This window comes from Marmota monax, unplaced genomic scaffold, assembly GCF_021218885.2.
Source record: "Marmota monax isolate L192 unplaced genomic scaffold, Marmota_monax_Labrador192_F-V1.1 WCK01_AAM20220418_F8-fsc00008, whole genome shotgun sequence".
Taxonomy (NCBI): domain Eukaryota; kingdom Metazoa; phylum Chordata; class Mammalia; order Rodentia; family Sciuridae; genus Marmota; species Marmota monax.
The window spans coordinates 14,972,441-14,994,082 of NW_026694432.1; the positions used below are offsets into that span (position 1 = coordinate 14,972,441).

At 53.3% G+C, this 21,642-nt stretch overlaps 1 protein-coding gene across 5 annotated transcripts in view; it reads left to right on the forward strand.

Moving 5' to 3' along the window:
• Csmd2 (CUB and Sushi multiple domains 2) overlaps positions 1 to 21,642 on the forward strand; it is a 548,321-nt gene that overhangs the window by 175,933 nt on the left and 350,746 nt on the right. For all 5 annotated transcript variants that reach the window (XM_046468882.1, XM_046468883.1, XM_046468884.1 and 2 more), the window contains exons 4-5: positions 6,652 to 6,846; positions 19,207 to 19,414. In XM_046468882.1, the coding sequence (XP_046324838.1) occupies positions 6,652 to 6,846; positions 19,207 to 19,414 (403 nt within the window). The remainder of the gene's footprint in view (positions 1 to 6,651; positions 6,847 to 19,206; positions 19,415 to 21,642) is intronic.

The window sequence follows — 21,642 nt, forward strand, 5'->3', positions numbered from 1 at the left end:
CCTGGTTTTTATTTGTTTTCGTTTTATTTAGAGACATGGTCTTACCGAGTTCTTAGGGCCTCTCTAAATTGCTGAGGCTGGCTTTCAACTCGAGATCTTCTTGCCTCAGCCTCCTGAGCCCCTGGGATTACAGGAATGCACCACCGGCGTGCGTGACCAGTGGCTGTACTCACAACAGCAGACGGATTGAGTCCGTGGAATCACAGACTTTCTTTACTAGCTTGTCCCTGTATAGAAAAAGTTTGCCGATCCAGCACCCGTCACTGCTTCAACACCCCTCGACACATATAATATAGTTTTATGATTTATAAATTGTATAGTTTTATTTATATGAATATATATATACACATAATTTAATTGGCTCAATACATTCCTATTTCCAGCTGACCCCCTCCTCCCGCCAGGCACTGAATCAAATGCTAGTGTTATAAAGAAGGCCACCACAGTTCCTGCCCGCCAGGTGTCCAGAGGTGAAGAGCTACCTAAAGAGCCAACGACACAGGCTCAGCTGCTGCGTGGACTCCAGGGTGTTACGAATGAATGGGTGACTCACCCGGCTACAGGACAAGTGTAGGAATTGAGGTGCCAGTTAAGCCCCAGCAGAATGCCACACGAAGAATCCAGAAAGTCTAATTGCTTAAAATGTGGCACTGTGAGATGACCAAATGAATGGAACCACCGGGGCAGGCTCGGCTCACCTTGTGGACCAGGAGGGCCCAGTCTCTGGGAGCCACTTTCCAATGGCATTTGGACATTCGATCAAGACATGTCTTTTAAACAAGACACAAGGTGTCCAGGAGGGCTTCAGAGAGGAGGTGCCACTTAACTGTGGCCCTGACTGAGGAGGAGTTTGGCAGCTGGAGAATTTGAAAGAAAAGCAAGGTGTGCAGATACTGTGCCTTAGACAAGTGCTGACGGAGGGGACTAGACCAAGACAGGGCAGCGGGAGAGAAGGCGACAACATCAGTGGGGTTAGAGCATGGGAGGATCGGGCTGTGGGGCCTAAGCTTTCCCTCATCCTGACAGCCGTGGAGAGGGTCTCGAAGTTTTCTTTTGATTTCCTTTGTTTTTTTGTATGAATTTTTCAAATAATTTTTCTTGCACTGGTCATTCAAAAGGCCAGAGGGCCTGTGCCTGCCTGTGCACCCTGGGCAGGGAGCCCACTTTGGCAAAAGGAGCTGCTGGTGGGGTCCACAGGGAGCTTGCCATTCTAGAACCCTCTCTCTGGCCTCGGTGGGGACCACACACTACAGACAGGGAAGAGATGACAAGAGTCTTCCAATAAGAAGGGATTACAGGGCGGGTGAGATTTATGGAGGACATAAATCCAGGGAGCGGCCAGCCTTGCTGCTTGCAGAAGACAAAGCCGGCGACAAGAAAGGCCCTGGAAACTGAGCAGCTCAGAATCCGAGACAAACCCAGCTGGGTCCGTGGAGCAACTGAGGGGAAAGGTGCCTGCGAGCTCTTCTCCCTCAGCGTGGCCTTGCCTTCTCCTGAGCACCCCGGAACCCTGCTCCTTTGTATTTCTTTTTTTTGTTGTTGTTTTGTTTTTTGAGACGGGGTCTCGCCAAGTTGCCCAGGCTGGCCTCCAACGCTCCTTCTCTACCCTCAGCCTCCCCGGTAGCCCACATCACAGGCATGAGCCACCTTGTCTAGCTTCAGACCCTGAAATTTCACATCTGAAATTCTGATGCTGCAGGTTGGGGGCAGGGTCTGGGCATCGATATCTTTGTAAAATTTCCCACATGAACCTGAGGCTGAAAGTTGCAGAAATCACAAACAAGAGCCACTGAACAGACTTCTGGTGGGTGGATTATGCACGACCACAGGCAGGGGGAGGCCGGGAGGGCCTGTTGTGAGTGGCAACTCACGCTGGCACCCCTCCCTTGGTTTGATTGACAGGGAGCAGGAGATGCACAGGACTGAGCTCGAGGTCAACTTGCCTGGTTGTCACCCAAATCCTCCTGAGGATACTGTGAGTCCCTTATCAGGATGTGTCGAGGTACACGGTCACCATGCACTTTCATGGGGAAAGGTCAATGCAGGAATGGCCAACAGTGGGCAGGAAGCACGCAAGCCCAGGGGTCAGGCACAGAGGGGAAACAGCTCTGTTTCCCCTACATTGAGCTGTGTGGCCTTGGGTCACTGTCCCCTCCCTCTCTGGCAACCATGTTCACCTCAACAAGGAACAACAGCACCTTTATCAATAGATCATTGAACGAACTTTTTTCAACATATTATTAGAAAGCAGGTACTATTCTGGGAACTAAGTGAACAAAACAAACCAAATAAGGCTCGTCCTCATGGAGTATGCATCGCAGGGGGGTGACACAGACAAACCATAATGACTGCGTCCAACATAGAATACCCCGTGCCATTTGTTATACATGATATAGGTAAATCACATATGTCATTAAATTTTATATTAAAAATGTATATTTTATATCCTATAAATTTACGTGTAAGCATATAATAACATATTGAACATGACAGAGGAGCTGAGGGGAATTGGAGACAGCAAGTATGGTGGATGGAAATAGATGCAAAGCACTTGACATTGAGGATAGCACAGAATGAGTGTGCGATGAATTACGTTTCAAAGGCCAAACCACTAAAACTACAAGCATTAAGATGAAGTAAGAGCATGTGTGGTGTGAAGTGCTTAGACAGGGCCAGGAACCAGAAGACGGTGGCTTTTATGTCTCCCTCTGTGACCCTGCCCACCCCTCCCCAGGGACGCAGGCACCTGCTCGCACACGTAGCTCCATCTCTTCTTTGCACGTGGAGGGCGGTGGGAAGATAAGCTCCTTCTCTCTGGATCCTTCTTCCCAGCTCTCCTGCCACTTCAGACCGTCACGTGACCATGAGATGAAACAAGTCACTTGATGGAAGATAAGAAATCAAAACATACGGAGGGTCCTTGTCCAGAGAGCGCAAATGACTCTTCATTGTAATATGTGAACCAAAGTCTCAAATTAAAAATAAAACAAGGCATGCTGTCGTTTTTTTGCTGCAATCCAGCCACTGAGGAGAGTCATTGTCACACAATCACGGAGAATATTACGTTGATTGGCAAGAGCTGGGCTTTGTACAAGGGACAAAATTCCCCACAGCTAATCTACAATGGAATTGTTCAATGTCAGGTACAGCTTTAATAATATCGTTCTGGGCTGCGTTGGATGTAAATATCCCACTTTTCATTTTGTAAGCAATCAAAGGGAAGCTTTCCAGACAGAAGAGCATGAACAGTTATAATATCTGTGCGAGAAACACACGGACAAAACAAAACAAAAAAAAAAAGAATCAAAGAACACTCCACCTTAGAAAAGCTCCGCTTTGTGGCTTATCTCCAATCTCCTCTGTCTGTCCAGCAAGTTGCTTATTAGACACGCCACAAAAGACCACACTTTTAATGTTGCCCTTGACATTATTAAAAAGTACAGGACTGGCAAATCAGACTGGAGAAATCAGACCATTGAATCTGGACAATCAGGTAACTGCCCTTGATCTCATCCAGGTCTCGGGCAAGATGCAAAAGGAAAGAAAACACTCATTTAGTAAGCACCTACTATGTGCTTGGCCCCTTGGCACATTCCATCTGAGGGTACTGAGTGGTGGAGATACCTAGGTTCAAGCCTAGTGCTGCCACTGTCTAGCCAGGTGGCCTTTGGCAAGCGGGTTGGTTCCTTGAGCTCTCTGTGCCTGGGTTTTCACCCATTAGGTGAGCACAATACATTCCCTACGGGGTTCATTTTGGGGATTAGGAAATAAATGTTGAATCGGGACTGAAAACAGTAGGCACTCATCGGTGGGTATTATAAATCTAATCTTAATCCCCACAACAACCCTCTGTGGGTTGAGCTGTTTTCCCTCAAAAGACACATTGGAGACTAGCGGCCACACCTGTGACTGTGACCTTATTTGGAGATGGGTCTTGCGGATGCTCAAGTAGGGATGAGGTCAATAGGATGTGCCCTACCCAATATGTTCGGGTCCTTATCCAAAGAGGAAGATGAAGAATCGAAGCCCAGAGAGGTGAACGTTACAGCTCAAGTTTACTCAGCCAGAGGTAGATGAACTGGAATTTGAACTTGGATCTCTTTGAATCCCACGCTCCGCTCACCGTGCAGCCTCTGGGAATCAAAGCTTGGGAGAAAATGGTGAGGTTTGCCATGGGTGCCATTTGTCACACCTAGGTCACAGTGGGCTGATTATGAACAGCTCATTAAGTAAAGAGCAGTAAGCATTTGAGAGTGACTTTTTTAAAAGAATCGACTTTTATTTATAGGCGACGTTCCAGTCATTAATTTCGAAGGAAGAAAGCCCAAAGCAGAAGCAGGTTCATTAAAAATTTGACATTAGTAATTTAATTAAATCGGGTCTTCGCGTCTTGTTGCAGAAAATGAAACGTTAGTTCTACACCAGTTCTCAGCCCATTTCCCCTGGTGGTCTCCCTCCCCTCACCTTAGCTTACTTTCTTCTCCAAATGTTTACTGACCCACTCCTCCCGTCCCCAGGACTCACACATTCATATCCTTACTGCCTCTGCTGTAAGCGAGCAGCAGGGGATCATGGGAAATGTTAAGTGGGCCCGAACCAGGGGATCATGGGAAATGTTAAGTGGGCCCGAACCAGGGGATCATGGGAAATGTTCAGCCGGGCAAATGGACAAGATGATAGAGGTGAATCCTTCCATCTGCTCCTCTCACTTGTCAGAGTAGAGAAGGAAGAGATCTCTGGTCCTTAAGATTCTCCAACAAAAATACAATCCTCTGAGGATAGATACCTGCTCTGCCCAAGTTCTCTGCTGTTTTCCCAGCACCACACACAGGCGACCACCATACATTTTTTTTTTAATTTTTTAAAAATTTTTTTAATTAAAAAAAATTTTTTTTTCACCATACATTTTTATTGCAGAAAGAAAATAATAAATTAATGAGCAACTCTTCAAATAACTAATTAACGAACACACAAGTACATCCCTTACCAGTGCCAGGCACTGTGTTAGTCCCCAGGATACACTTGCCCAGACCCTTGCCCTCAGGGTTCTGTGGCCCCGTGGAATGAGAACATCTGCCATCTTTTGAGCGCCTACTATGTGCTAGGCACTGTGTGAGCCATGGGGTATCTACTGTCATAACCTCAACCACTGTTTTCTCAGTGAGGTCATGTGACTCAAGGTTATGTGACTCGAGGTCATACAGAGTAAGGTGATGGTAGCACCTATTTCCAGACCCAGAGCAGGATGATCCAAAGGTTTCCTTTTCCCTCTATACCAAGCTATACCAAGCTGTTTCTTCCCAGGAATTTTTTCCTCCCAGGGGAGAAGAAGGAGGGCAGGCTGCCTTTTGGAGTGTTCTGAGATCATCGAGGGTAGAGCGGGTCCAGGTTGGCAGGCACCAGCTGCAGCACCACAGGGAGCCTTTTACAGCCCAGGCTGCCATCTCCACCTGCTCTTCATGGCCACTCCACCCTCTCACTCTAGGTCCCTTGATCCTTTAGTTTACCTGTAGCCCCAGGACCTTTGCACAGCTCTGAAACACTCTTTCTGGCCCTGCTGATTAATCTCTCAGAGTTCTACATAAATGTCACCTCCTCCAGAGGGTTATCTCTGACTCCTAAACTGGGGTTGGAAACCTGCCTTGTCCTTATCCTCCCATAACGTTTCACCTGCCTTCAGCCATGCAGACCTCCCACGGGCCTAGGAGCTCAGGGTGCTGGTGTCTACCCACTGTGCACCAGGCTCTAAGTGCTTTGTATTCATTACCTCACTTAATTCTCCCAGTGAGCCTTTGAGGAAGGTGCTGCCATGATCCCATCTCACAAAGGAGAAGCGGAGACAGAAAGGTTAGGAGACTTGCTCAGTGTCCCTCAGGTGGTGAGCTGTCAGTTGGGGGAGTGACCTGGGCCTGCAGGTTGGAGTCGGTACCCTCCCTACTCTTAGAGATGCCCGTGATGTGTCATTATCCAGTGGATTCACTTGAGCCGTGGTCTGAGCAGGCTGAGACCCCTCGTCCTTGCCAGATGGGACTGGAATGGTGGGGGGGTGTATGATCTTCGGGGCACTGGCAGTCCCAGCTCTGGGGACAAAGGCAGAGGGAGCTGGGTCAGGTAACAGGTGCCACCCGGGCACAGAAGAGCTGCATCCTCCCTCCCTCCTAGCTGGCAGGTCACGCTGTTGTCGCGTCCTTAACAAGACTCTTTCTCTGGTTAACGAGAGTGAACTTGCTGCTGGTGGCGATGGCTTTGGCTCTGGTCGCTGTGCACCGTGTTCCCCAGTTCCCAATTTTCTCTTTAAACAGATCAGGCTGATGCAAACTCAGGTTCTCCTCTTCTCCCCTCACTGCTTATTCCAGTGTTAACCAAAGCTGGAGCCCCCAGACCCACTGGACCACAGGACTCCCTTGGCTGAGGGAAAAGGACATTGGGTTTAATGAGCAACTACTCTGTGCAATGCTCTGTGCCCCCTCCATGGAGTCTGAAATCAGGGCAACTATACCCAAGCAATGACAATGTTTTCCTTGGGATGACATCCCTCACAATCAGGACGGACACCCCAACACCCAGGGCAACACATTAGAAAAAGCAGAAAATGTAGATGTCCCATGTGGTTCCTCCCGCTAACCCACTGGCTGTCTCCTCTCTTCACAGTTCTCCCCAGCCACACGTGTGGGAACCCAGGGAGGCTGCCCAATGGCATCCAGCAGGGTTCAACCTTCAACCTGGGTGACAAGGTCCGCTACAGCTGCAACCCTGGCTTCTTCCTCGAGGGTCACGCCGTGCTCACCTGCCACGCTGGCTCCGAGAACAGTGCCACGTGGGACTTCCCCTTGCCCTCCTGCAGAGGTAGGTGGCCTCAGAGAGTCTGAGGGCGTGAGCGGGGAGGGGGTACAGGAGCTTCCCATGAGATCCAGTCTCGGGGCAGGTGGCGGGGAGACATTACCTCACTGCCCTAGCAGGGCATGGCGTACCCACTGTGGCTCGTCCAATCTGGGGAGCATCCAGGGTCCTTGGGGTGGGACTCCAGGTATCAGGAGCTTCTCAGCCCTGCCTGGGCTCCCAGGATTTCCTTCCCTACATCAGCAAGCTTATTTTTAGCCACTCTGCCCTGCAGAGTTATTTGGGAGTCCTGGATCCATGGAATGTAAAGATGAGAGTCCTCCTGTCACAGAGGGGCATCATTTTCTTTTCCTTCCTGTTAGAGACCATCCCTCCTCTTGCGTTTGCATGGCTCCCCCATGGGCTTTTGGACAGACCTTGCACGGGCAATTATTCCTTTCTTAGAAATTCAACTTCTCTCCCTATTTAAAGGTTGTTTCCTCCCAGCCTCCAAATAGGTTCAAAACCTGTTAACCTCAACATCTCCCCACAAAGAGCAAAGCCACCCAGCTAGTGTGACCAGCTCACCCCAATTCACCCAGAGTTTTCCTATTTGTAGCTCTGAAACTCCCATGTCCTGGAACCCCCTCAGTCCCAGGCAAGCCGGGACACTGGGCATCCTACGCCCAGCCTATCCCTAATTGTCCCCCTCCACACACTCATTATAGCCAAGCTTATTTCTAGAACAATTTCCAATTCTTATCTAAAGATGAAAATGATATAAAATTGTTTTGAAAAATCTTAGACAATGCAAAACATAAAGAAACAAAATTTGTCAATTTTAACCATGAGTTTTGTGTATTTCTTTCATCTTCTTCCTATAATGTTGCACAAGTGCATATTCTGCAATATGTATCTAGATGAGCATCCTACTGCACTGAGGTAACTTTTAATCCACTCTGAAGAACTGCCACACCCACTATGGCAGTCCTCCATGCCACACCCACTATGGCAGTCCTCCATGGCTCAGCTCTGTGAAGGCACCATCTTGGTTTGTCTCCCCACCTCACCTCCCATCACCCTCTACAGAGTGGCACTTTGCCTCCAGTGTTCTACTCATGCAGCCAGGTCAGATGGGAGTTTTTTTGTTTTTTAAATCTTTATGCTCCTTGGCCTCCCAACATCCCTTGGCATTACTGATCCTTCTTTTCTTCTTAAACTCTCACCTTTACATTCCATGGATCCAGAGCCCCCAAATAATGGCCTAGGAGAAACATTTCAGAGAGTTGAGTGATGATTGGAAGAAGAAGCTTTTCCTTTGGTTTGAGTTTTACTTTCCTCTTGGAGGAAGCTCTTCTGCAGTTACTCTCAAAAGACTAGCTCCCAGTCTAAGCAGCTTCCTCTGCCGCCATATGCACACGTTTCTTAGTGTTGACACCAGGGATCTACAGTACTTGGCATGCGTACCTACTCCCCTTATTCCCCCTCCCATGGCAGACATAATTAATCGATCAGAACACCCTTCTTGCTTGAGTTCAGAGACAGCTATGAATTCCCTCCCATCAGGCAGACCACAACCAACCAATTTGATTTGCCACCTCCCTTCAAGTTTGTTTACCCCTCTTCAGCCAGTGGAATTGGCTTCAGCCATGTTGATCCTTCTTGGTGGGTCCCAAGGGGACCAGAGTCTCCATTCTTGCCTTCCTAAGTCCCGTCCTCTCAGGTCCTACTTCTAACTCCTCTTTTCATGAGATGGAAATCAGGAGTGACCAAACTAACTGGGCGGGACCCTGGCCCTACACACAGGTGTGTGGCCCTGTGGGACCTAACCTCAGCCTGAAGCAGGTGTATGTGCTTCCACAGAGCACCCCCTGCCAGGCCCTGCCTGCCCTGAGGACATGACCCTTAACATTCTGGATAGTGTCAGGGTTGTGATATGCCCATAGAACAGGAAATAGGAGAGCAGATGAAATCGTGTTTTTATTTTGTGAAATATAAGCCACAGCTTTTTTGTGCCACTAGAAATGTCAGCTTTTTCACTCAAGCCAGACTAAATATGCAATATGTATCTAGATGAGCATCGTACTGCATGAAAGTAACTTTTAATCCACTCTGAAGAACTGCCACACCCATTATGGCAGTCCTCCATGCCACACCTACTATGGCAGTCCTCCATGCCACACCCACTATGGCAGTCCACCAAGTAGCCCCTATGGCTCAGCATTGTGAAAGCACCATCTTGGTTTGTCTCCTCTCCTCACTTTCCACCACTCTCTGCAGAGTGGCACTTGCAGTCCCAGTGTCGGAGGCAGAGAGGCTGTCTTGTTCAGGAGAATTTCCACCCCTAATGCACTCTCTCTCCCAATGCCTTCAGGAATCCTCTTCAGATTCAGCCTCCTCTGGACCTTGAACTCATGGCCGGCCATGCCTCACTTCCCTGGCTGGGAACTTGGTCCACTTTTCTTGAGTCACCGTCTTCCAAACAACAAAAACAAAACCCAACCAAACCAAAGCACAAAGGTGTTTGCAAGCAGTGCCCCTGTTACTGAAGCATTGTTCACAGTTTGGCCTTACAAATGACTTAAAAGGAAAGGGCCACCATTGAGTCTGAAAGTCTCCTGGCCCCGGCCCCTGCCAGCTTTTCCCTGGCTTCAGCCTTTCCAGTGTCCCCACGGTGTGCACTGCACCCTCTCGTCTTCTACCAGCCCCTTCTGCCTTCGTACCCGCCATACTTGACCCTGTTTCAGGACTTCCATCCACTGCTTAGACAGAAGCCCATTTTCCTCTTGGATTTGCCACCTCCTTACATCTTCCTCTTCCCCACCCAAGCTGATTAGGTGCAGGGGGACATTTTCTTGAATAATGAGTGATCTCACCCTGAAAGGAACTCTGGGGCTGGCTGCCAAAATCCTTTCGGTCAACCTCACCAGCCAGAGAGAAGCCAGGAGGGCCACCTTGGCATGTGTGCCCCCTCCCCTTCTTCCCACTCCTGTGGCAGACATAATTAATCAATCATAGCACCCTTCTCGCTTGAGCTCAGAGACAGCTGTGAATGCCCTCCCAGGGAGCTCTTCCCCAGGTCTGATCACATCCCCACACTCCATTGTGTGCCCGTGCACAGCGGTGACTGCTGGTCTTTCAGTGGGAAGACACCCGTCTCCTGCATTCCCTGCACCAGTGATCCCTGGGCGCGGGCCTGGATGCCCCCCATGGGCACGACCATGTCCTAGTCTCTCCATTTTTCTTCCAGCTTCTCAATTGATGATGATCCTGCCCCCACCCTGGCTTTTCTCCCCCCTTCTCCCCTCCCTCAAATGCTGGGAGCCCAGTGAGGCCTCTGCTCTGGGAATTTCCTTCCCTGTCTGGAACCTCTCTTCAGCTCTGATTCTGACTTCCAAAGCTTCAGCCCATGTGGAAGTTGACCACTCCCCGGAGCCCCTCCGGGATACGCTCCAAGCTTGGCACATCCACACCCTGACTCCGATTCCCCCAGCATGGTGAGGAATGTCCCCTCCCGAGGTGGCCAAGCCTGGCACATCCGGGCATCTCAGGCTCCGTCCTTCCTTCCTGCATCACTGGCTGCTGCCCCCTGAGCTGCCCACTCTCACCACCCCAGGCGCTCCTCGGGAGGCCTCCTCCTCTCCACCTGCCTCCCTTCAGGCACCCCTCTGTGGTCAGCCGTCCTCAGGCCCACACACCACCTGGTCCGTCCTCCACAGTGGGAGTGAACTTTCTAAGACATGATCTGACACCATCACCAAATTGCTTAGAATCTCGTCAGGGGCTCTTTGGCACTGACAGGGTCAAGTTCGGATTCCTTCGCCTGGAGCCGGAGACCTATCAGAAAGAGAGAGTCCCACAGATCTCTCTACTCTGTCTTCTCTTAAGTAGCTCCCCGTGGAGCCGCACCGAGAGCACTCCCTCCCCAGCACACCAGGGAGCCAGCAGGAGGAGAGCCTGGCATTCAGAAGGCGTCAGACCCCGGAGGCGCCCTGCCATCCAGGGCGGAGGTGGGGTTCTGCTCAGAGGCTGAGGAAAGACACGATTGCTCTCCAGTGCCAGGGCCCCGCCCTCCTCCTGGGGCATCTCTGTGTCCTAATGTGCAGCAAACCACAGGGGCACCCTAAGAAGCCCCCTCAGTAGTGTCAGCGCTTTTCTGACAGCGGTTCTCCAGGTGATCTTCCTTAGGAGGCCAAGCCACCTGGAGCACAGGGTGCGTCCCAGCGTCCACAGTCAGGCCAGAGTTGAGGGGCTCACGCTCCAGAAGGATTGAAAGCCTCTTGGCCTTTCTTCTCCTCATGGAGAACTCTCGAGGGCTGGTATCTATGTGGATCAACCCGTCCACTCGACAGTGGTCTGTAAATATTTGCAGAGTGAATGGCTGGATGGGCCTAAGTCCCCGTCAAGGTCACACAGGCAGACATGTCCAAGAGGGAGATCCCTGGCCCAAATCACCCCACCGGCCAGCAGCTCTGAGTGACATGATCTCTTTACCACCAAAGCCACCAGAGTCCGTCGGAGAGCTGGGTGTGATGCTGTATGTGCCTCGCTGAAAGTGGGCCCAGGCTGGGGTCAGAGCAGGGACGAGGGGAATAGGAAGCCACAGGACCAGGGGCAGAGCAGGTGTGAGGCCAGCCCTCCAGGAGGCCCATCCCAAGGGTCCTGGCCCACTGAGGCTTGGTCCAGCTGGCAGAGGGCAAGAGGCGGGAGCCGTGACTTCCCTTTGTGTGTGTCACACTCTGGGCACATGTGCAAAGTCAGAGGTCCCGGGGAGGTCCTGGGCCTGGTGGCACCTCTTGGATCCCTAGGAAGGGGTGACTGACTGTGTGCTTTCAGCAATCAGCCTCTGGCTTTTGAAGGGTGTTGGCTCAAGATCAAAGAGGGCTTCGTGAGGAAGAAAGGGAATTCAGATATGCCAGGGTCCAAGAGGCAGGTGGTCGGAGAAACTGGCCAGAGCAAGACATGCTTGGCATCAGAGACTCACAGCAAGCGCTGCAGGCTCAGCCAGATCTAGGCAAACAGTTGGTCTGCAGAAGCTGTGGTGACGTGCATTCCAAATGTTCTGGCCCCAGAGGGAGGAATCTACAGAAACAGAGACAGACGGGCAGTGGTGCCCTGGTGGCATGGACTGTGTATGGAGCCAGACAGCCCAGGTTCTGCCACAGCTCAGCTGTGTGGTCACCTGTCAGCTGCTAAACCTCTCTGAGTTTTAAAGTTGGGACAGAAGGAGCAGCCAGTTGGGTCTGATGGCTCACTCATTTGCTCAGGGATTTGACAACTCTCTCTGGAGTGTCCACCACGTGCCAGCCGGTCATCAATCAGTCCGCATTTACTAACAGCTCATGTTGTGCCCGATAGTGTTCTAGATACAGAGGATTGCAGTACTGATCAAGTCAGATCGAATCCCACGCTCTCGTGGAGTTGACCCTGCAGGCAACCTGGGGCTAGGAACCGGGAAGGAAGTGAAGTAGTCGGTGGTGAGGAAGGAGCTCCGGATGGAGCCACCAGCAGGGGATGCAGGAGCGGAGTCCTCAAGGACCAGAAGGGTCCTGTTACGTGAAGGCCTGGGGAGGGGCATTCCCAGCCAAAGGAAGAGAAAGTGCAGAGCCCCTGAGGTGGGAAGGAGCCCGACATGTTAGAAGAACAGAAAACAGGCCCCTGCAGCAAAAGCAGAGTGGGGCCCCGGTAGAGAGGGCAGAACAGCGTGAAGCAGGCGAGGAGCTGGTTTGGTTCTAAGGTCAGGAGGCAGCTGGGAGAGAGGGGACCGTCTCTCTGATTCAACTTAACTTTTGAACAAAGATGACTGTGGATGCTAACGGGAGAGGGCTTGTAGAGACACAGGGAGATCGTGAAGAGACCGTCGGGAGACGATGCACTCAGTCTCCGGTGGCCTTGGTGGAGGGACATGAATAGATTGGGGCTGTGGTTTGGGGTGCGGCCCACAGGCCTTGCCAGTGGTCAGATGTAGATGCTGAGGGGACAGAAGGACAAGATTGATGGCCAGGCTCTTCCTGAGTGCCGGCTGGGTGGGCACCAACAGGAAAGGGGCAGGTAGCTCAGTCCGTCCAGGTAACATTTTCGATGCCCATGAGAGAGACAGGTGGGGGTGTTAATTCTGCAGCTCAAGGGAGTCCTGAACTAGAAAGTTCTGGGGGAGGATAAGAGACCCCAGATAGCAAGCACAGAGCAAAGGGACCTGCACGCCGGGCCTGCTGCGCTCATAGATTAAGTGACATGGAGAAGACTCCGGGCGCCCTGTTGGCGCAGTAGCACCTGGAGTCATTCTGAGCTTGGACCCCAGCTGGCCCCTGACTGCAGGGTCTTGTGCAAGCAGCGACATTGCTAGTTCTCCTCCCTCCCACCACCCTCACCATTGCTCTTCTACAGAACCACTTCTCCACCGGAATCTGAAGTCCCAGCACCTGAGTTCACATCCCAGCCTTGCCACCTGCCCCTCTGGCTGGGCGGCTTTGGACCAGTTATTCAACCTCTCTGTGCCACAGTTTTCTCATCTGTCCATGGGAGCAAGAGCCCTGCTGAACTGGGAAGGTGGACCTGGGCTTCTTGTGAATAAATGCACAGAGCAGAGGCCCTCATTCACAGCAGCCGTTCAGTGAGGGTTAGTTGTCCTTGTGACTGTTACTGCCACGATCACTGCTGGCTGGTGCTGTGTTATCTAATTTAATCCTCACAGAAGCCCTAAGAGATAAGGGTATCACCGTCCTCTATTTTGAGAGAGGGACCTGAGGCCTGGAGAGGTGAGGAGCTTTGCCCGGGTGGCAGGGCCAGCATTCAGCCCCCGTGTGGGTGTCCCCCAGCTATGACCTTGACCACTGCTGTCTGTTGCAGGCCGGGGTGGTGGCCTGTGACCCTCAGCAAGAGACAGTGACAGCCACTTCCAGAGTTGCTCCAGCCCTTGGTCCAGGGCTTGGGTGCATGTATCCCCTGCAGGGTCCGACAGCCCAGGGACTGCCTGGGCTCCTGTGGGTCCCTTGACTTTCCTCCTGACTTGCCCTGGGAGCTCTTGGAGGGGAGCCCCTGGGAAAGGGCCCAAGCTCGTCACTCTGCTAGGTGGGGGCTGCTTCAGGGTGGAGGCTGGGGGCCTGCTTTTCCTTCTTCAGAAGGAAGCCTCGCCCCAGGGCTCAGCCACCTCTGCCTTAACAGGAGCTTCTGGGTCAGCATCATGGTGACTGAGCCCCGGGAGGCAGAGAAGCAGGTGGGTACTGGGGGAGCTCTGGAGTCCGTGTCCTGGGTTCAAATCCCAGTTCTGACATGTGGTTGCTATGTGACCAGAGGAAGGTTTTTAACAAATCATGAGCCTCCATTTCCTCATGTGTAAAATGGGGTGGCGTGCCTGTCTGGACAAGCAGGTTGAGAGTTGAATGAGAAATGCAGGCGAAGGCTTCCACCTGATGTGCTGTCCCTGGGGAAAGCGCCACAGAGAACTGCATATTCGACAGTCAAGGCCTGTCTCTGTCCATCGCCCCAGAAGGACGGTAGTATCTGAGGAAGGAGCCCAGGGGTCATGGCGATGTTCTTATGGATTGGCAATCTCCTCATGGTAAAGAGTGTCTTTGATAAATGCCAGGTATAAAGGGGCAGACACCAGAGTCCCCAAGAAGAGAGGACTGAGGAGGCTGAACAGGTTATGGAGCCCAGTATGGACAGGGACATGGTGCCATACAGTTCGAGGAAAGGGGCAGGCCGTGGCTCTGGGTCACTCCTCCCATCTCCCTCCTTCTTGACCCTGGGCTTCAAGATGGCGGCCTCTCCCACGGCCTCCTGGCTGTTTCTCTTCTCAGAGGCTGAGGAGTCCCAGGGAGGGACAATATGGGCAGAACCCAAGCCAAGGACTCTAGAACCTCCCTGTGTCCAAGACAGTGCCCTGGAGAGGCCTGAATAATGTCCCAGTTCCTCCACAGCCACCTGGACGTTGAGCGCCGTGGTGGAGCCAGCAGACAGCAGGGGGTGATTTTCTAAAATCGTGGCTAATTGGAGAGAGTTCAGTAGAGCCCAACGTCAATCATAAATAAAGTCATAAACTTGGAAAGGCAGCTATCAGCAAAATACACCTGCCCCTCGCAATATGCATGACTTCCTGGCGGAGCCCCGGGCCCCCTGCCAGAGGAGGAGAGAGTGCAGATGAATATTTTAGGACTGTGGTGTCGGATGAAGGTTGTACTTTATGACTACAAAGTTGTGACTGTGAAATGCGGTGCCTTGTTTAGAGTAGGAGGAAGTGGCCAGACAGCTGTTACTGCCTCTTGAATCCAAACAGGATGGGGCCAGAGCCAGGGAGTCAGAAGGGCCCAGGAGACACGGGTGGCATCTTCACAGTGGAATGGTGGCTCTGGTCTGAGGGACATAAGCGCCCAACACTTGTCCAGAAGTCGCTGGCTAAAATCAGGAAGTTGAAAAATCTCAGGATGACTCACCAAACCCCAGGGAGTCACGGTAGAGGCCACCCTGGACTCCACTGAAGCCCTAACTTGACCACCTCCTGTGTGGCCTTGGGAAAGTCATTTACCCTCCCTGAGCTTCAGTTTTCCCTGTTTCATTTATTTGCTCAGCAGATGGGTTTTGCAGCTGGCTGAGGGCTACAGACAGGGCTGACATGGCCTTGCTTTCAGGGAGTTTACTGTCTCGATACTTGTTACGGTTTAGATATGAGGTGTCCCCAAAAGCTCCTGGGTGAGACATGCAAGGAGGTTTGGAGGAGAAATGATTGGGTTATGAGAGCCTTAACCTAATCAGAGCATTAATCCTGATGGGATTAACTGAGTGGTGGCTGGAGGCAGGTGGGGTGTGGCTGGAGGAAGTGGTGGTCATGGGGCCGTGACTTTGGGGTCTATATTGTATCTGGAGAGTGGAGTCTCTCTCTGCCTCCTGGTCACCATGTGAGCTGCTTCCCTCTGCCACCCTCTTCTGCCATGATGTCCTGCCTCATCTGGAGCCTCATGGAACGGAGCCAGCTGTCTATGGACTGAGATCTCTGAAACTGTGAGCCCCTCAATCAACTTCCTCTCTTTAATTGCGCTGGTCAGATCACAGCAGCAAAAACGCTGACTAAAACGACATTAAATAACAACAGAATGGGCCAACGAAAAATGAGAATTCATTATGAAAAAGTATGTAGTGCTCTGAAATCTCAACTGGGGAGAGAAGAACCTTCTGGAAGGTTCTAGAGGCACAGTGAAACTTAGACTAGGACCTAAAAACTAGGGCAGCTCCAGGCAGGCCCAACAAGGTAGAGGAGAAGGTTCCAGAAAGAGAAAATAGGGTTTTCAAAAGTTCTGGAGCGGGGAACGGTGGGGTGAGCCAGCAGAGCCAGGCGAAGGCCGGCGTGGTTGAGACTGGCTGAGAAGGCCGTGCAGGGTTATTCGAAGCCACCGGATATTCCTTCTGATCCTGAGTGACAGTGGGAGTCATGGGAGGTCCTATGGAGAGGTGGGTCCTCAGGTTGTGCTTGTTAGCATCACTCTGTCTGCTGTGCAGGGTGGACAGACTGGAGGACCAGGAACACCTGCAGCCGGGGGTGGGGCAGAGAGCTGCCACTGATGTGGAGGGTGCCGTGGCTTTGAGCTGCATGGTAGCAGTAGACGAGGGGGCCTCTCCAGGCTCCCAGGGGCTGGTGGGCTGGCTGTGGTACAGTGGGGTTGGGACCCCCCAGCCTGTGTGCCCTGGCGCAGCGCGGAGCCTCCCTGGCCGGGCCCTGGTGGAACAGCAGGTGCTGGGGAGGAAGGGGCCAGGCGGGTGGGGCTGCCTGGAGAGGGGCATTGCTGCTGGCCCCGTGGCTCCAAAGCCACAGGAGCCCACACGGCCTTGCAGCTGCCCCTCTGCCCACGGCCCACGTTCCCCAGCCTCCCTGCTGTCCTCCTGCACACAGGGCCAGGTGAAGGGGGCAGTGTGGACAGGGGTCTGGAGAAGGGCCCCTGCCAGCCCTCAGCCAGCCCGAGTCCCTGGGTCCTCACGGTGGCTCCTCCAGCCCTGCTCCCCTTTCCGCCTAGTCCTCCGTCTCCCGCCCTCTCCCTCCTCCTCCAGGGCCCTCTCCTCTCCTCTCTGCAGCCTTCACCACTGGTCCCACTGACCCCAGGCCCTGTGCTCTCAGGGTCCCACATCCTGGGACCAGCACCTTGTCTTTGGAGCTGACCCTCAAGGTGGCCGTGGGCGGAGCCAGCTTGAGGACACTCCTCCTCCCAGAGGGTGGCTCCTCCCCGGGGCTCATTACTCATGAACCCCATCTCCACCTTCTTCCCTGCTGGGGACCCACCCACTCCTCCTGACCTTCCCCATGCCTACCCCTCGGCCACCACCTGCTCTGATGCCTGGAACCCCCTCATTGTTCTCCCTGTCACCATCCCCACCCCCAAACCCGCCATCTAGCCGTCACTCGGGACCAAAGTCATCCTTCTAGAACAGGCCCTCGTCACCACACCGCAGACCCCAGCCCCCAGCACGACCAAGGCCTCCCTTCCCAGTCCACGGGCACCACTGCGGTGGGTGACAGGTGGCTCCCCAAGCCCCACACCGCCCCGGCCTTGTCGCCTGGGGGCCTCCGGCACGCTCTTGTCCTTTCTCAAGGCTTCACCATGGCCTTCCAGGCCCAGGGTGGCCCATCGTGGCTGGGACTGTGGACTGTCCCCGACTGACAGAGTGCTGGCCCCCGAAGGCCCAGTGCTCGCTGGGAGCGACGCAGGCGAGGCCCCTGTTGGCTGCCTGCCTCCCCAGGCTCAGCCCCCCCGAGCTGCTCAGGGTGAATTTTTTCACATCTGCGGGGGACACACTGCCTCAGAGGTCAGGCTCTGTGGGCTCCTGCAGAGAGGCCAGCGGGAGAGTGCCAGGAGGGACAGGAAGAGGGGCCACGGGCCATTGACGGGGGTTAGAGCCCAGCAGGGCCGACCTGTCTGCCTCCCCTCTGGGCCTCCTCCCTGGGCCCTAGGCAGCTGGATGGGGCGGGGGAGGCCAGAGAAGAGAAGGAGCCAGAACCCCGGCCCCCGTCTTGACCCTCAAGGGCCCTGGCTGGGCAGCCCTTCTCCTCCTACCCACCCCACCGCGTCCCACCTCCCTGCCTGTGAGGAGACCCCTGCCAACCCCAGCTGCCTGCTCTTGTCCTTCCCTCTGTCCCAGACGCCCTCTCCCTGAGGCCACGAGGCAGGTGGCTCTGGGTGCACTATGTCCTGCCAGCCCCTGACCATGTGTCACGACTACCACCTGGCCCCAGCCATCCTTCCTCACCTGGATCCTCCCAGCAGCCTCACCGGGCGCCCTGCTCTCTGCCTCCGCCTCTGTGGTCTGCTCTCTGCAGCAGCCCGAGGGATTCTACTAATACTGCCCCACTCAGAACCTTCCACTGGCTTCTCCTCTCATGTGAGTCAAAGCCCATGTCCTCACGGGCACCTCGGAGGCCCTCCTTGTCCAGCCCTCCCTGGCCTTGTCCCCTGCCACTCTCTTCCCTGTTCCTACTGCTCATCCTCTCAGGTCTCTTGATGTTCTTCAACAGTGCAGGCCTCGGTACCCCAGGGCCTTTGCATTTGCTGCTCCAGCTATGGGAATGCTCTTCCTGCAGATGATCACATGGGTCCTCTCTCCCTCCTTCAGGTCTTGGCTGAAATATCAACTTCTCCGTGACATTTTTCTGACCCACCCTTTTCAAAATGTCCATGCCCCATGGGACACACCTGTCCCTTCTGCTCTTGTCACCACCTCCTTTGCCAGAGTTCTTTATTGGCCATGGAGTGGCCTTTATCATGGGGCAGTGGCTCTTGTTTTATTGAACTGAATCCTCAGCACTTTCCATCGTGCAGGAGGTTGGGACGTGCACAAGGCTGGGTCCCAGATGACTGGGGGACAGGGCAGGAGGAGAAGGCAGAGGTGGAGCGGGGCTGTCGGGCTCGAGTGCCCTGGGGTTCTGCCCCAGGGAGTTGTCTTATCAAATATCCCACCTAAGATCTGGTGGGAAGAGACTGTCTATTCCTGTCAGTCGTGACCATGAAGAAGATCAACACGGTGGCCGATTTCTGCTCCTTCCTGGTCATCGTGGAGCAGTGTGGAGCAGTGTTGGATCATGGTTAACAGAGCGCTTACTAGGAGAGGGTCCAGATATGAGCTCTGCTGTTCATTAGCTGTGTGACGCTGGGCAGGTTATTCAACTTCTCTGGGCTTTGATCTTCCTTATCTGTTATATAAAACAGCCATATCTGAAATCCTCCCAACGGTGCCCAGCACCCAGGAAAGGATGTGGAAGAGTTCAAAGTCACTTTTCTTCTGCCCCTTCAGGCCAGGATCCCGTGTGAACGGTCTGTGTGCCACCTTCTGGGCCCCTTTCTGCCCGAGTGCCAGGTCCTGGGAACCAGACCTCTGACGTGAACCCCTTGTCTGTGCCCACAGCGGACGATGCATGTGGCGGGACCCTGCGGGGCCAGAGTGGCATCATCTCTAGCCCCCACTTCCCCTCCGAGTACCACAACAACGCCGACTGCACGTGGACCATCCTGGCCGAGCTGGGGGACACCATCGCCCTGGTCTTCATCGACTTCCAGCTTGAGGATGGGTACGACTTCCTGGAGGTCACGGGGACCGAAGGCTCCTCCCTCTGGTAAGCGCCCGCTCCTTCCTGCCCGTCCTGCGCTCTGGTTTCTGGCCCTGCGCCAGGACGCGGCCAGTTCGTTGTTCCTTCGACTCCTGCTCGGAGCCTTTCTGTCTCGTCCTGATGAGAAACTGCTCCGTGTTGTTAAAACTCGGGTGGATTTTAACAGCGATTTCCGTGTCTGATTCGAAGTGTGTCCTTGAGGCAGAGCGAAGGGCCTTGGGTCGGTGACTTGCATTGAGACTAAAGTGTTCTGGTTTCAGGACGCGGACGGTGTCTCGGTGACACTACCTGAGCTATTGTTTCATTGAGAGATTGGTGTAAGACTCAGGTCCCACCACGGGACCAGAACCTTCCGGGGCGATCCCTTTCCCATGCCCAGGGCCCTGGGGCGTGTGGCATGGCGCTGTGTGTCGGTGTGTGCACAGAGACATCCACCAGCTTTGCCAAGGGTGCCAGCTGCCCGTGGTGTGTCTCTTGGATGTCCTGGGACGTTGCTGGGTCAGGGAGATGGGTGGCTGAGGACTTAGCAGCCTTGGTTGCCTGGGGTCTCCCAGATGTGGACTCAGATGTGCCCGCACCCAGGTTGGCCTCAGGAGCTGCCTGTCGGGTCAAGGGGCTCCCGGGCTCCTGGGGTGGCTGTGGTCGTGTCCCCGGGACGAGACCTGTGGAGCTCTGTCTGCGCGACAGGAGCCCGGGGAAGGATGTGTCCAGATGTGCTCATGGACTTTGTGGCCTCTGCTGCAGATGGGGTGTCGGAGAGGATGCTGGGAGAAGCAGGAGTGGCCGGGGCCAGAGTCAGACAAGGTGGTGTCCCTGGGCATCAGGGCTGTGGTGGATCACAGGACCCAGGGCAGGAATCACGCCTGACGACCTGGAGGGACACTGTGGGAATGGACTCTGCCCAAGGACAGACTCCGATTTGGGGACCAGTGTACCCAGGAGAACTCAGGCTTCCTGATGCAGTGGCCAGTGGGGTGGATGCAGCCCGGAGACCTTGGGAGGTTGAGAGAAGCCCCTGGCTCTGCCCCCTGGAGGTCGGGGTTCCCTAAACCAGCCTTGGAGCTAGAAGGGAGTGGGGTCAGAGGTCAGCCGAGCCTTCTCTGCACTACAGTCCCCATGAGAGGCCCACCCCAGACCTCTGACCCCTGCCTCTTTTGGTAAAATACTTTTTTTTTTTTAATTGTAAAAGGAAGACCAAACAGAGAAAACCTACCGAGGTAGAGAGAAATGAATAACAATGATTAAAATTCTGTCATATTCCCCCTTGGTCCTTTTTTGCCTGGCCTAGATCAAGCTAGCTGGCAATGTTAATATTTTATATTTGTGTATTTTGATATTACAAAATTATGATCTTAATATATCTGTAGTCATGTATTTTTAACTTGGCATGAGATCATGAAATTTTTTTCCTATTTTGTTACAGATGCCCTCCAAACTATAAAAGGCATGATAAATGTATCATTTATTGAGCATTTACTACCAATAGGTGACAGGCCAGTTCTAAGCTCTTTCTAGCTAAAACTTCATTTCTTCTCCATAAAAACTCTATGAAGTAGGTTGCATAATTTTCCTCCCTTCGCAGATGAGGAAAACAGGGCCCAGAGAGGTTAGGCTACTTGTTTGGGGTCACATAGCTAGTAAGGTACAGACCTGGGATTCCAACCCTCCCCCAGGTTAGGCCTATTCTAATTCCTGTCTTCTCAGGACAGCACACAAGGATATACTCCATTTGTGGTGGCTTTCATGGCTGTGTGTCATTCCCTCTTAAGACTGTGGCATAGTTTACTCAGATGTCTTGTTGGATTGTTTTTACTGTATAAAGAGATGCCCAGGTGGATATTCTCACCGGTCCCCTCTTTCCCAGGCTCAAACCCTGTTTGATTCACTTGTTTATGGGTGGGTCCCACCGTCTCCCACAGCCCCTGCACCCCCAGGGGTGAGTCTACACATTGTCCAAGCTTCTCGACTGAAACAAATCTCAAAGAGTCTTCGTTTCCTATTAAGTCACTCAGTGGGGAAGGCATTAAGCAAGAGGAAATCGTTAGGGGAGTCATTCAGAACTCTTTGCTATAAGATTAAATTATAATTATTTACAGGGTTGGTGTCACCATCCCAGGCAGGATGCATTTGTTGTTCTAATTTATACGTGCAGAGCAATTACGGGAAACCGACGTGGAGGCTGGGCCATGTGGGAGGGATGCGCTGTCCGCGGCCCCTCTCCTTTATGGATCCCC